Source organism: Falco peregrinus, chromosome 10 (assembly GCF_023634155.1).
Source record: "Falco peregrinus isolate bFalPer1 chromosome 10, bFalPer1.pri, whole genome shotgun sequence".
NCBI lineage: Eukaryota > Metazoa > Chordata > Aves > Falconiformes > Falconidae > Falco > Falco peregrinus.
Genome location: NC_073730.1, coordinates 9,706,802 through 9,721,151, shown reverse-complemented (window position 1 = coordinate 9,721,151; position 14,350 = coordinate 9,706,802). Strand labels below are relative to the sequence as shown.

General features: G+C 40.2%; 1 protein-coding gene across 4 annotated transcripts in view; it reads right to left on the bottom strand.

The window, feature by feature from the left end:
- The window catches only part of TEDC1 (tubulin epsilon and delta complex 1), a 73,751-nt gene that overhangs the window by 53,364 nt on the left and 6,037 nt on the right, over window positions 1-14,350 (bottom strand). For all 4 annotated transcript variants that reach the window (XM_055815353.1, XM_055815356.1, XM_055815354.1 and 1 more), the window contains exon 3: window positions 12,048-12,250. In XM_055815353.1, coding sequence (XP_055671328.1) covers window positions 12,048-12,250 — 203 coding nt within the window. The remainder of the gene's footprint in view (window positions 1-12,047; window positions 12,251-14,350) is intronic.

The following is a 14,350-nucleotide window of genomic DNA, read 5'->3' as shown; positions in this document are numbered from 1 at the left end:
GCTGACATTGACCAGGAGTCCACAGAGGCACTCCCAGCTACAGTTGTACCATCTGTCTTGCCTTGTTTTGTATTTCTCTAGAGTAATTTGGAAGGAAGAAGGGAGAAGCAGAGTTACCTTTTGTTCATCTTGTCCCACTTTCCTTCAGCTGCAGGGGGAAAAAAAAAAACCACAACCAAAAAACCCAACCAAAACCAAACAACCACCTTCATCTTCTGGACGAAATTTCTGCTTGGCCAAAAGCATAAAAGCAAGCAAGACATTTCTGTTGTATCTTTCTTAAGGAACATGGGGGGAATTCCACCTCCCACAGCCTCTTGCACAAAGAGATCATTCATACTTACAAACAGATCTCTCTCCATTTTCAGCTAAGACTCCTGCAGATTGCAAATCAAAAGGGGAGGAAGACATGGGTTGTTTTGCTTCTGATGCCAGTAACACCACTGAAAGTAAGGCTGAGCTGTCAACTTCATCTAGTCTATAGAAAGTATATACAATAAACATAATCCACAATTCCAGATTTTTTACTACAGCATATCATAAGTAGAAATAATACAGAACTGCAAAAGTCTGGTTATTCAGAACAGGTGTTTGCCAGCTCAGAAACTGTGTCCCAGTTGTTGGGCTTTCAAGACATTTCTTTAAAGCAGAAATTTAAAAAGCCTACTCGAAACATGACTGTTTTCAAGAAAACATTTAAGCAGCTATTTGGACCCATAGACCTTGATAGTATTTAAACACATGTGTTTCCCTGCTTCACAGACTTCCATGTTCAATATAATCTCATAAAGATTCTATTGGCAGGCAAAGCTTAAATGTAATTCCAGTTCGGATCCTAAACTAAAAATGAAAACTGTAAAGTGAAGAGAGTTTAATCTTGCCTTAAATGCATATTTCAGCAGCAGCATATCTATAATCATGATCAAATAACCCCCTAATGCTTGTTTTAACCTAACCATCACCTCAGTTGACAGGGCCTCTAATACAATAAGTGTTCCTATTATTTATAAGCACAAAAATGCTGTTCTGGTCACATAAAATGTATCAAGATTACAAGTTTTTTCCCTTTGCTCTGTGGCTCAAATAAATTCATGCTATAAATCACAGGGGCAAAGGGTTGGTAAAGGGCTTTTCTGTTTAAAGACACAGATTCATCTTAAAAAAAAAACACACACACACACACACACAAACCACAGTATCCCCTTTGTGCCAACTGCAATGTCACTTTTTCCTCAGATGCCTTCAGCCTCATGCCCCTAAATCAAAACGCACTGTGCCCTAGGGCACTGCAGTCCTAGCTAAGTACCTTCATGGTTCTGATTGTCTTGCCCCTACCAGGAGAGGTTTCTGGACTATGAAACCATACAGATATGATTACCAGGTTGCCCATAAACATGATGAGGTAAGCAATTGGATATTAGTCACTACAGCAGAGAAAATGCATGTGTAAACAACATTAAACATTTCACATAAGCAGCCAGAAAGCTGCAAGGCCAAAGACAGACCTGGGACTCCCAGATTAAAATCTGCATTTTCCATAATTTACAGTTCAACTCCAACTTCCCTGGTTAGAGGTTTCTGAACGCCACAAACACTGCTCTCCTGGGAATTCATTTCAGGAAGGAATGGCATTAGATTAGATTGCTTTGCCAGTACGGTGACAAACACCATGCACAGCTAATTTTATTGTAGCAACCTGCCTTATTAATATTAAAATAAGGAAGCCAGCCGATGCATTTTTTAGCAAGATCTCTCTATTATTTATTTCAAACACTGAACAAAAAATTTACTTTTACTATGAAATACTTAGCCTGGCATAAAGTAAACAAGGTAAAAGAAAAAAGGTCTTGCATATTACACCATGACCTCAATTTCTAGTCCCGTCTTTACAATCTAAGACTATTTACTGCTCTCCCAGTGGGAGAAAAATGACTAAAATACCAGCCCAAGCTAGAGCCTTTGCTTCAAATATCACTGTGAATTTATCTAATCTATGCAGCAATATGGGTACACACCTACATTCACTTCTGAGACCCAGAAATGCACATTTTTTAGTCAAAAGAGAGCAGCCAAAGCAACAACCCAGGGCTCTCAATGGCCTCTCCACACCAGCTCTGGAAAAGATCATTTCATAGCCACTTACCAGAAAAGCTTTTTGCTTGTAAACTGTTTGCTGCAATTATTGTTTCTCTTTGATTTTGTTCTGAAGGCGCATGGACTCCAGCTACAGAATGGTGCCACAGGCTTGTAGTACAAAAGCCACATCAACAGTATTGATACCCTCATTACAGCGTCGAAGTCTTTACCCATTACACTGGTGGTATCAGAGTTAGCCAGGTCAAACTGGATGACGTGGACTCACCAGAGCACCTGTGATTAGTGTAACTTAAACAGAAGCTAGAACAAAACCCCTCAATTCCACTCCCACTGTAACTCACCCCAAACAAGCCTTTCTGTTCTAAAAGCTCAAAGTACTGCTGTTAGAAAGCCTCAATATCAATTTATTGGCAAGACTAAGAAAAGCAACAAAGACAGATAAAGCGACACACATATATTTACATGAACTCTCTTCAAGCCAATGCCTGAGCTATCACCCTGCCTGCACTTAGGTGGAACTTAAACCCAGCTCTCCTGTGGTAAAAGATCCAGGCAAATAACCAGCTAAGCCCCATAATAAATACATGTTCCAGGACACAATGCATCACCATCCCAACTAAGGTAGCTCACAAACTACAAAACCTACCCCAAGCTCATAAATGCATCTCTAGCTTAGTTAGAGCTAAACAGGGTTTATGTCCTAAAAGCATGTTTTTAAAATCTTTGCAAGGCAGCATAGAATTCAGCCTCCAACATCACACCAGTTTTGCCCCAAACATTCCTCCCTAGGCTATTTCAGGTCCAATTGTTATGAAAAAAGATGCCGGATCATTCTCAAAACATGTGAATCTACTTGTGGTTAGACAATGCAGCAAGGGCAAAAAAAAAAAAGCCAACACAGTTCTCATGGCAGAAGTGCTCTGAACAGACAAGTCAGGTTCAGGAAGCACTGAACTGAAAAAACGCCACCAGATATAAAAGTACTTAAGAGGAAAAGAATAAGGGGTGGGAGAAAGGGTGTGAAAAAAGACATGGCAATATATCAACTTTCATTTACGTTGCATACATCTAGGCAAACAACTTGCATCTAACATGGTTAGAGAGGAATTAAAGATTTAACAAGTTTCAACTTTTGTAGCAGAAATAAAACTCTTTTTGGTTTGAAATATAAAGCAATCCCACATTACTGGAAACTGGAAGAGCAGTTCTACTAACAGTGGATGAAGATAAATTAAACAAGTACTTCATCATATAAACTGGTTATCAAAGAAAAACATAAGCATCAATGTGTTTGCAGACATGTGAGAAGGAAACATTTTTTGCATTAGTTGGTCCACTTGAGGATTTTAGTGACCTGGTATGAGAATAACCTTGCTCTATTCATACACCTTGAATTAAACTCTAAAAATTGTTTTAAAGCAAAATTCCTTGTAGATTCAGCGGTGATCTCAAAATATGCCACAAGCAATACTGCAAAGAAAACCCTTTGTTTTGCAACTTTACCACATCTCTACACATTCTGTACTTTTCCAATTCATATAGGTATCTTAATGCTTATAAATTCTTAACTTAATAAATTTACTGTGTCCTGTACACATGATGGACATGAAGAGGCCTATGCTGCCTGCATTGCTGCAAAAACAATGCAATCTTAGGGCTAGTTCCCTGAAAGATGCGCTTTTCTGACTAGGAGCTGCCACCTGTCGGTAAAAGGACAGACCCTGCTGCTGCCGGCTCAGCCCCTGCGAGCTGCGCCTTTTCCCGGACATCTTCTAAATCCCTCCAAGGATTCTCTGCTTCCGTATTTGGACGGCCAGCAAACAGCTTGCTGATCTTCCCATGGAAAAGCAACCCTACCAGAACACGGATAACACGTTTAACCCATGGATGTATGCATTGTCAACTCCCTGACATTAATCCTTGAGCAGTGCAAAATAAAACAACTGCCTGCTGAAACCTCTAACACACACTCCCAGCCCACTCCTCCCGTGCACCTGAGTTAATCTGGGTCTAGAGAGAAACTATTTACTCCCAGGTACTACGCAAATCTTAACTACACTAAGCACACAGCCTGGTATCACGAAGGTGGGAAGATGCATATCTAGATCCCTTGCTGCAGGACTCAGGAAAGGCAAAGCAATCACATAAATCAAGCCAATAAAGCGCTTCTGCAGCTTTTACTGAGCGCTCATTCTGAACCACTCATAATTCAGACAATGGTTTTGATGTGACATAACATATGTTAAGCTGTGTAATTACAAATCTTTAAACTGAGCATAATTTTTTTGTAAAATTAAACACCATAGCCAGAAATAACAGTATCAGACATGCTCTCTTAATTAATACAGCCATATATCTATCTGCAGGAGGGGAAAATGTGAAAAGGAACAATCTGAACAGATGAATGTGAAAGGGACAACGCTATTTTCATTAACAGCACTATCAACAACACTAATTGGATTTCCTTCTAGACAAGTTAGGATCCAGATTAGATATATGCACAGAAAGATGGTGTAAGAACCCACTCCCACACGATGCACATACCAATTAAATATCCAGGTATTTGCACAGAAGAATATGTTTTCTACAAACCTATGTGCTCACAACATAGAGGTTATGCTCCTAGCATATTCAGCAATTAAAAAAAGAAAAATCCTGTGTTTCCACAAGGCCTTTTAGCTTTTCAATTTCAGTGCCTTTTGTAAAAAGTACTACTCACAACAGCACTCCCAAGAGCTCACTCTGAGCAAAGAGTGAAAAAGAGAAGGTGCTGAGGGAAGACAGAAAACATGAACACAGCTCCTACCCATTTGTGCCTTGTTCAAACAAGCCTGTCTGGCAGTAGCCACAGGCCTGAGGCACTAGAGCAAATCAGTCCCTTATCCCATCCCTCCTCACTCATTCAGGAGGTTACTTAAGAGCTCTGCAATAGAGTGAAAGCACTATGCCTTTAAAAGAGCACAGCAGCATTGCCTAATCTTTGGACCTGCATGGTTTCAAAATAACATTTAAATCCCAAAGCTCGCTGCATCACATATTCAGACAAAACACAGAAACCAAATATACTAAAACAAACACATGGCAGGATAGACCTTAACTCAGAGCACTGCATTTTGCAGGGTTCAAGAAATGCAATATGGGTAATTCCTTGCACTGCATTTCCTCTGCCTGCAGCTCTGCTTGTCCACGTCCATTATGCTCCACTGTGGAGCTGGACAGGACCAGCAGAGCAAAGACAGACGCAGCAAGTTACATCAGCAGCAAATCTGCAGCAAGAGGCCACAGGCAAAGAAACAGTAACTGCCCTCCTAGAAGAGGAGAGGCAGAGGCCTGCCATATGTAGGAGGCCTGCCATGCCCCTTCTTTGCATGCTCCTTTTGTCCTCCTGAGGAAGAAGTGCCTTCTTTCAAATGGTCCGCCGATGAGAGTTAAACCCTGATCACTTAAAGTGAGACACCAAAAGCAGAGGATGTTCTCAATCAAATCAAAAGGCCACAGTGAAGATAATCAGAAAGTACCAAAGGTACTGGCTGCTGCCTGACGCTGGAGGGCAGGAGAGGCACTAAACAGCTTAGTCACTCGGCTTCCCCAACAGACAAGGAGCTCCCCACACAGAATTTCAGCAGGGTACCACCAGTATGACCATCACCACACCTCATCTTCCTCTCCTCATGTGGAAGCTCAAGTGACTCCACTGCCTGTTGGCTGAACACCATCCAGAACACATCAGCTGTAACATCAGGTTCAAGAATTTTGCGTTTATTTGAAATTCAGACATTACCAGAGCAACAGCAGATTCAAATAATTATAAGCCTTTCTGATAGTTTCAGACTTGCCTTTTTAGAGCATTTTACCTTGACATGCTGTCAAAAAAAAACAACCAAAAAACCCCACTCTTTAAAGGGTATTCACTGTGTCAGGCAAAAATAGATGTTGTTAACCCCATGTTTTCCAGTGCAGTGCAGCACAGGAAATTGTTTTGCATTTGGAAAAAGGTTCCACAACAAGTCCAAAGCATGGAATTAAAAACACAAAAAAGATCAGAAGGAATAGCATGTACATCCCCACACGCAGAACAACACAGAGACAATTCCAGCTAAGACAATTTCAGCTATCACCTGTAACTTGTGCTTTAACACAAAAAAAAAAAAAAAAAAAAAAGCATTTTTAAGAGTCCAAACTGAAATGTGCTCCAGTTCTTGTATGGCAAAAACATATTCTGAATTTAACCACATCTGACCACTAAGTATGTTTAAGCCTACAGGCAGTATCAGTAAGTAAACACAAAAACAAAACCACAAAAATTAACACTTGAGCAAACACCAAACGCATCACGCTGCCACAGGCAAAGCAGCACTGCTCAAAATGGTGTAAGGGAAATTTTGCAGAAGAAACTTTAGGTTTCTTCTCTGCTTAGGTTTCGGGGACAGCTTTTAAAAAAACCTTCCTTAGCAGATACTGAAGAGAGCAACAACTGTAGAAAAAAAAAGGGCAAAAGATAAATGGTGAGAGTTACTAGGAAGATAGGAGGACAAAGAGAAAAGAAGTGTAAGCACAGGGAATAAGGGAGAGAAATCAAGAAATGAAAGCTGACAGACTAATACAGCCTATAAAGATCTGGAAAGTAATTATGCTTTCTGAGTCACAATCAATAGGTTAATAAAATTCCCTCCTCCACTCCCACTGGAATAGGTGAAGAGGGGAAAAAAACCACAGAAAATTTATATTTACTGACACTAGTGACAAAGGTTTCCTGGTTTTCTGCTGTGGTAAACATCAAGCTTGGCCGTTACATTAACACTTTCCTCTAATAACATGGTTTATGGAACAGCAGTGACAGTCAAGATTTTGATAAGAGAAGGCATTTCAACAAGATTAGAGCAAGCACAAGCCTTGCGCTGTAATGTAAGTAGCCAGTGAGCCAAACCAGACCGTGACAAACAAAAGATTAATCAAATTGCAAACGTAAGAGTCAGAAAGCATGTTTAGTTTCATTTTTCCCCACCACAAGTAATTAAACTGAGTTCACTTTGGCATGAGAGAGACATGCATGAATTCCAACTATAATAGCCATAATAGCTCTATTTGTTGATTAATATACATTCACAAAAGGAGGGGGGCGCCTAATTTTACTCAGAGGGCAAGAAGCAGGCAGAGGGAATTAGTGGAACCAAGAACCAGTGTTTGTATGACATTCTGGTGATAATGAGGGATATAACATCACTACCCCCATCTAAAAATTCAACAGCCTCCACACATAATTAAATTACAGGACACAGATTAATTTCAGTTGTAGAAATAACACCAGTACAGGCAGTATTCCTCCCCGGGAACAGAAATAATACATGCTCCCAGCATATTGCTATTATCTCCACAAACCATCACAGATCTGGAGAAAGCTGTGATGATAACACTAAAATTTTAAAAGCAAGGGGGGAAAAAAATTAGTCAAATACTGAATGTGCTAAAAAGGCAGGTTTACATCAAACAATTATCTGCTTCTCAGAAAGACAGAGAATATGAGAACTCCCCAGGTCTGCCTTACAGGTTCACTGAAGGACAGCATTTCACCTACAGGTTTTCAGATTTGTTTTGTACTCTGGGATTTTCATGTGTAAACAGGAATCAATGAATGGCACTTGAGAATAATCTGCCTGTACACAATCACCAAAGCAACAGAAGACGTTAAGACTGACATCATGGCAGTGCATATTTGAGATAGAAATCCACAAGGGGTATAAAAAGCCTTTGAGGACAATGTCCATCAATTAATTGCCCAGTGCTTTAAGGCAATAACAACAGGTGAGAATTCCCAAGTAGGCACTTCAGTAAATCAATGTGAACCTCCAATTCAGACTGTACTTAAGTCTTTATAGATCTAACAGAATGAAAGATTACTTTTTTTAAAGAATTGACCAATGCAAGGTTTGAACTTTCACTTACTGCCTCTGGAGTCACCAAGGTGCTGGCCAATCAGCACAGCAGATTCAGAGAACGGACCTGCACTATAGCAGCCAGATATTAAGAGTCAGACATGCACCCTGGCTCCCCTCTTCCCTTCTCCTGCTCAGCAACACGGGTTCCAGTTTGCTCTTTTAATTGTCTCGCCCGCTCAGTTTACAAACTTCACGTACTGGAAGAGCACTGTGGGTGGAAGGCTAGAGGGTGCGGTGGCTCCTTCAGTCCTGCTGACTGGAGCAAGTACTGCAGCAGGCACGCAGTACCCTGGCTCAGGAGAGACTGCAGCACTGCCCTTTCAAAAAAAAACCAGCTGGAGGCCACATGAGTTGCCCTGAAGGATTTTCTTACCTAACACACAAAAACAGTCAACACGTATAATCATCCTAGGCTATTAACCATACTTGTCCTTACCAAACACCACCTCAAGATTATATTTTTATTTAGATTAGCCACATTAAGCACTACTTCCTACCACCTTAACCCTTTCGTCATGCTTTCACCACTGCTTGTTTTATAATTTTAGGAATCCCTTAACTTCTGATTCTGAAGACATAAGTGCACGTCAAAGTAAGCTTGTGGAAGCCTTCTCCAGCTCAGGATCTTATGATTATGAATTCTACACAGCAGCTGAGCTCCATGTCCATCATGTGTCATGAATACCCTTGTCCCTCTATAAATAACCAGCCTGAAATCCTTTAGAGCTGATGGAAGTGTTCAATTTGCAGGGGAAGAAAACTGTGTTGCTAAGGAACTGCAAAGAAAAAAAGGCCAGAGAGCAGTAATCTGAAATGAAAGGAATTAATTTAATTGGCCCTTGATATGTTGGGTATTTGGCATATTATCGGCAATTTAGCAGGCTGTAGGCTTTGTTTCAAACTTGGGCTGAGAGAATAGTCAGAACATGATTGCATCCTTAATTTAGGGATTAGCTGCATTCTGTCTTCTTCATGCAACAGACCCTGTCCACTTTTGTAGTTTCAGAGAAAATTTTAAAAGCAAACCACGTGAATACCAGTTTGAACTACAGCTATGCCTACAGTTCTTGAGACTCCATTTTTTTAGATTAAGATAAAGGGTAAGGATTTTATTCACATTTATTCTCACTAGTAGACCAACCCGTGCTTTGCCAGTAAGTACTGGCTTTCATGCTTTGCTTTGGCAGAGATCTCAGCAATGCACAGAACCAAAAGCTATTGCATGGATTTTTGTTTTGCAACATTTTCATTTCAGGAAAATATCTTCAATTTATTATAATGATATGAGGGGAAAAAAAGACTCCATGCAGTGGAACATTTTTCAAGCTCTTTCTCAGCTGAAAATTTCAGGTGTTTTAAAGAGCATTTGCTTTTCTTTCTTCCTTTTTGAGACAGAACTTTCTCTAGTGAAGCTTTTTTTCTTCTTTTACCTTTCTACTTTGATTTACTTAAATAGAAGAGAGAGTTACAACTGCAGAGACTACATCTCTGGCATACGTAGCAAAGCCTTTACAATCTGTTACACATCTTCCAACACTTCAGCTTAAGTATCGCAAATGCCTGATATTTAACATTCCCAGAGTCAACATTCCAGTACTTCAATTGTTCAAGTTGTACTTTAACTCACAAGATGTCAGGTATCAAACTGACAACCTCACCTTCTTCCTTTCTTACTATGATTTTAGGGGCTACACTGTTGAACACCGACTGATGAGTAGACTTTGCCACATGAAGGTAACCCATAAAATAACTATCAAATAACAATATATAAGAACCCTATCACACCTTTATGCAACAAACAACAGGCTTTCATGAGAGGTTTACAGGGAACTGACTTACTAACCAAAATGTGGGGGGTGACCCACCTGTCCTCTTCTTACCCATTACATCCTTATGTCCTTATCCATGCATTCCTAGATCTTCATTTGGTTGGGTCTTACTGGTTGAATTTAATTGTTTTTTAATTCCCAGTTAATCAAATAAAAGATAAGATCTCTCCCTCAAAATTCTGTTTTGTTTTAACTTTATGATATAGAATGACAAAACACACCAGTTACACTGCAACTACATTCTATCATATTTCTCCCTATGAACATCCATTTTTATTGGAGCACGAAAATTTGCTAGATGAACACCATGCAAGAAACGTTGCCATTAATACATTGAGCTTTACATAAACTGCTAACTCCAATTCCCAGTGTATAAAATTTTCGCGTGGCCTATTGAAAAAAATTTTCCAGACCTGTAAACCTTTCCAAACACTGCTCCAGACAGTTACTAAGTTATTGGATAAAAACATGAAATATGTATTGCACACTTTTTGAGAAACACAGGTAGAGCAGGTTAGAATAGCAGTAAAAGGCACAGCAATACATTTCTCAGCGTGCCTCTGTGTGGCCATAAGTGATAACACTGTATTACAATAGTTCTTTCATCTCTTTTTGGAAAATGTAAAACTTAAGACCTTCAGAGAAAATAACATAGGCACTGCCTCATTGCTTGAATTCCTGTCACTGCCACACTTCACTCATTACTCTTTTGTAATATAAATTAAGGACACAAAAAGTAATCTGCTACCACACATGAAAAAAAAGAAGTTTAAAGTAAAAAGTTCTCCGGAAGTGTCTTTTTCCTAAAGTCTCAAGGCAGCATTCACATCACTGGCAGGCACCACCACTAACACCTAGTGCACCAAACATCACCTCTTGTGCTCCCTCTTCTGCACAGCAAACAATTGTAGTCTAGCAAGAGTGGTCCGTTTTCTCAAAATACTGTTAATACTGTTGTTAAAGGTGACTTCCCTTTGAACTGCTTTCCGCTTGTACAAATATTTTCCTTCTGAAACCACTATCTATATTGCAGCTCTCAAAACTCACTTTCCTGCTTTGGTGTCTCCTAAAGGTTCTAGAAAACCAGGTAGCCTACAGTCTAGGGGAACACATGTATGTGATCATGAAGACCACAAGGTCTTTGATGTTAGGAGATTATCACAGGTAGGGTTTCGGACCTACAATGTCCTTTGCCAAAAAAATAAACAGTATTCTGTGAGCTGGTCATTTTGAATCAGTCTGACTAGACGAAGATGACTTAGAACAAACTCACAACCATCTAGACAGGCCTCGTCCACACTAACACACTGCACTGGTCAGTTTAAATTCAGCCTACATCATCCGTTGTATTAAGAGCAGGGACAGTTTACTCACAACAAACAAAGTATAAACAGAAAAAACATCAACTTCTCTCCTAAGCTTCTCACTCCATGCTCCAGAGTAACTGTCTATACAGTAACATGTGCACATGGCCTTAAATGCAAGGAATGGATTTTAAAAGCAGTGATACTAAACATTACTACACTGAGTTGGGGGGGCGGCTTTTTTTTTTTTTTTTTTATCATGCATATATACTGCAGCTAAAGCAGACACACAGCTATCCTTAGCTTATTTCAGAGCAGGCTTGCTATGTGCTAACATTTTTTTATTGATGGAAACAACAACATACCCCACTGTGCTCTCAAGAAGGCTACAGGGTCATTAGTTACCCCAAGAGCACTAGCTGCCATTTGAGATCTTGATGGTTTTAAAAAGTAGTTTGCCTTAGGAATATTTGCTCTACCCAATGCTAACATACCCAGCATTCACAGCTAACCTGTTTGCCTAGACTGCAGAACCACGCATGCTACAGTCCAGAAGCACAAAACTCAGAAGCACAGAGATCAAAGACATTCACTTACTTGCATTCCTCCACACCGGTCTCACCTATACAGGAAATAAAAATCAGGGAATTCAGGCAGAGGTGGGAGTTTGAAAAAGAGAAGGAATCCAGATCACCTGCACACAAAAAGTTCAGAGAAGGGAAAGAAAACAGGTTCCAGATGCTGGCCCCTTCAAGTTTTTTTAAAGCTGGAGTAAGGCATAGATACCAAGATATCATGCATTATACACCAGTGATAACACAGCTGCTGTCACAAGATGTTACTCATGGTCAGATAAAATGGAAGGATACAAGCATGCTCACCGTGCACACAGAGGTTTCATCCCCAGTCTTTACTCTGTTCCGAGCCAAAAGCTGCTCCAAGAGGCTGTGTCTGTGCAGCAGCCAGGAAAACGCCAGCAGCAGCTCCCGACTACCCGCTGAGCCATCAGAGGGGAGCTGGTAGAGTTCTGGCCTGTCATAGCCATGGTACCATAGTGCCGATTTTACAAACCTAATTTGGTTATCTGAAAAGAAGAAAACAATTAAGAATAACACACTGCACTACTCAACGCATTTACCAGTTCAGTTCCAAAAACTGCTGCCTCCTCTGAGAGGAAGATTTTTAATGAAGCCTAAGATTAGTGGAGGGCAATGGGGACTACAGTCCTTATCAACAACTGATAAAGGTCAGGAGGTAAATGGTAGAAACCTTCCTTACGTTGCCCCATTCTGATCTATAGGAACTACTGCTAAGGGAAAAGAAGAAATTCAAAGTTGAGATCAAGACTAGTAATGGCCTCTAGGAGATTAACAAAGACAAAAAGGATAAAAAGCCATCCCCACTATAACAGGACTCCAATTCACTTGTGTTTTATGAGCCACCAAGCATACTACAAATTAGTAAACACTCCAGGTCACTTTACTCCTGAATGAAACTGAAATATAGAAATAGGAGTTTCACAGCCTGCTGTAAAATCTCTGAGCACCAGTGAGCAGGCAGAGATAATGCAGCACACCACACAGACTATTTAATTCTCAGGAATGCTCTGATCCATATTCCTTCACACCAGCAAATGTTACCTGACACCTACAAGACAGGCACTACAGAACTGGAAAATACTGAACAAGACACAGAGAAAATTGTTATTAAAAAAGGTTCTGACCAGTAAGCCTCAGCTCTGTATTAAGCCAAAACTATACTAAAGAACATAATTAGGGGGCACAATGATAAACAATACATACTGGGGAAGAACCAACAGTTGCTGTAAAAGGAAGTCCTGCTCAAAAGGCTACTGGAGTTCTCCAAAGGCAACAACAAGCGATTAAGGAAGACTCAACCAATGCAGGACATTTAGACTTCCCAGTGGGACTCAACTAGCACAAAGAAACTAAGGCACTGCGATTGAGAGAGAAGGCCCTTGCATCAATGATGAGTGCCTAGCTGGTAAGAACCAGAGGGTAGGAAGAAATGGTGGTTTCATGAGGGCTCTGTGCTACACAGTTGCTGTTCAACCAACTCAAAATGACACACAGACAACATGACAGTAACAGAAAATTTGGTGCTGATGTGATATTAATCAGTATAAGGAATTCAGGCAGATCATGAAGGATTGCAGAACCTAATGAGCCCAATCTTTAAAATGACATAATAAAATTCTTCTTAGAAAAAATGAAAAACTATGCACACAAGGGAAAAAACAATCCTAGCCTTACTGACACAGCAATGGGCTTGGAGCTGACCACTGGACTCAGAACACAATCTTGGATAATGAAGATCTTTTGTGACAGTATCACACTTGGTTCTCACAGGTATCCAAAGGCAAACTGAACGTAAGAAATCTAGAAAGAAACTAAACTGAACATTATATTGTTTTGTATATCTACTGTGAGCCCACATCTCAAATTCAGTGTTGTTTTATTTCTTCCATTCCAAAAAGGCTACAGAAAACTTGGGGAAAAAAACGAAGATAAAAGATCAGTATGATCACAAGTACAGAACAGCTTCATTGTAAGAACCAACAACATATGCCAACAAGATGACTGAGAATGGGTATGACAAAACTCTTTTAAAATCATGAGTGCTGTGGAATGGGTGAACAGGGAATAATTTGTTTGCACAACATTCGATACAAGAACTGCAAGCCACCAAATAAAGTTAGCAAGCACGCAAGTCAAAACAAGTTAAATAAATGTTCTTCACACACAAAGTAAAGCTCTGAAATTTCTGGCCATGGGACACTGGGCACTGTTACACAGGCCCGAGGAGGAACTGGATTTACAGAACAGGAGTTCATGGAAGCTTATGAAATACAAAGATATGCTCTCTGGTTTGAGAAGTCTGAGAAGTAAATTACTAGAGGTTGAAAGAATACTCCCCTGAAAGTATCAGAGCATATTTGCTCTTTCCTTTCCCCTGGGCATCTACTTTTGACAGCTGCCCCAGCTGGATGGAGCTAGAGGAACCTTCAGTTTGATCCACTTTAGGCATTCCTACATACTAAGGAAGAAAGCTACTCCCCTTTTCCAGCATAATGCTTCAGTATCTCCATTGGGTTTCATAAAAAAGCTACACACTCACACACAAGTAACAGGAAGCACAAACCTCTCACAATCAGAGACTGTCA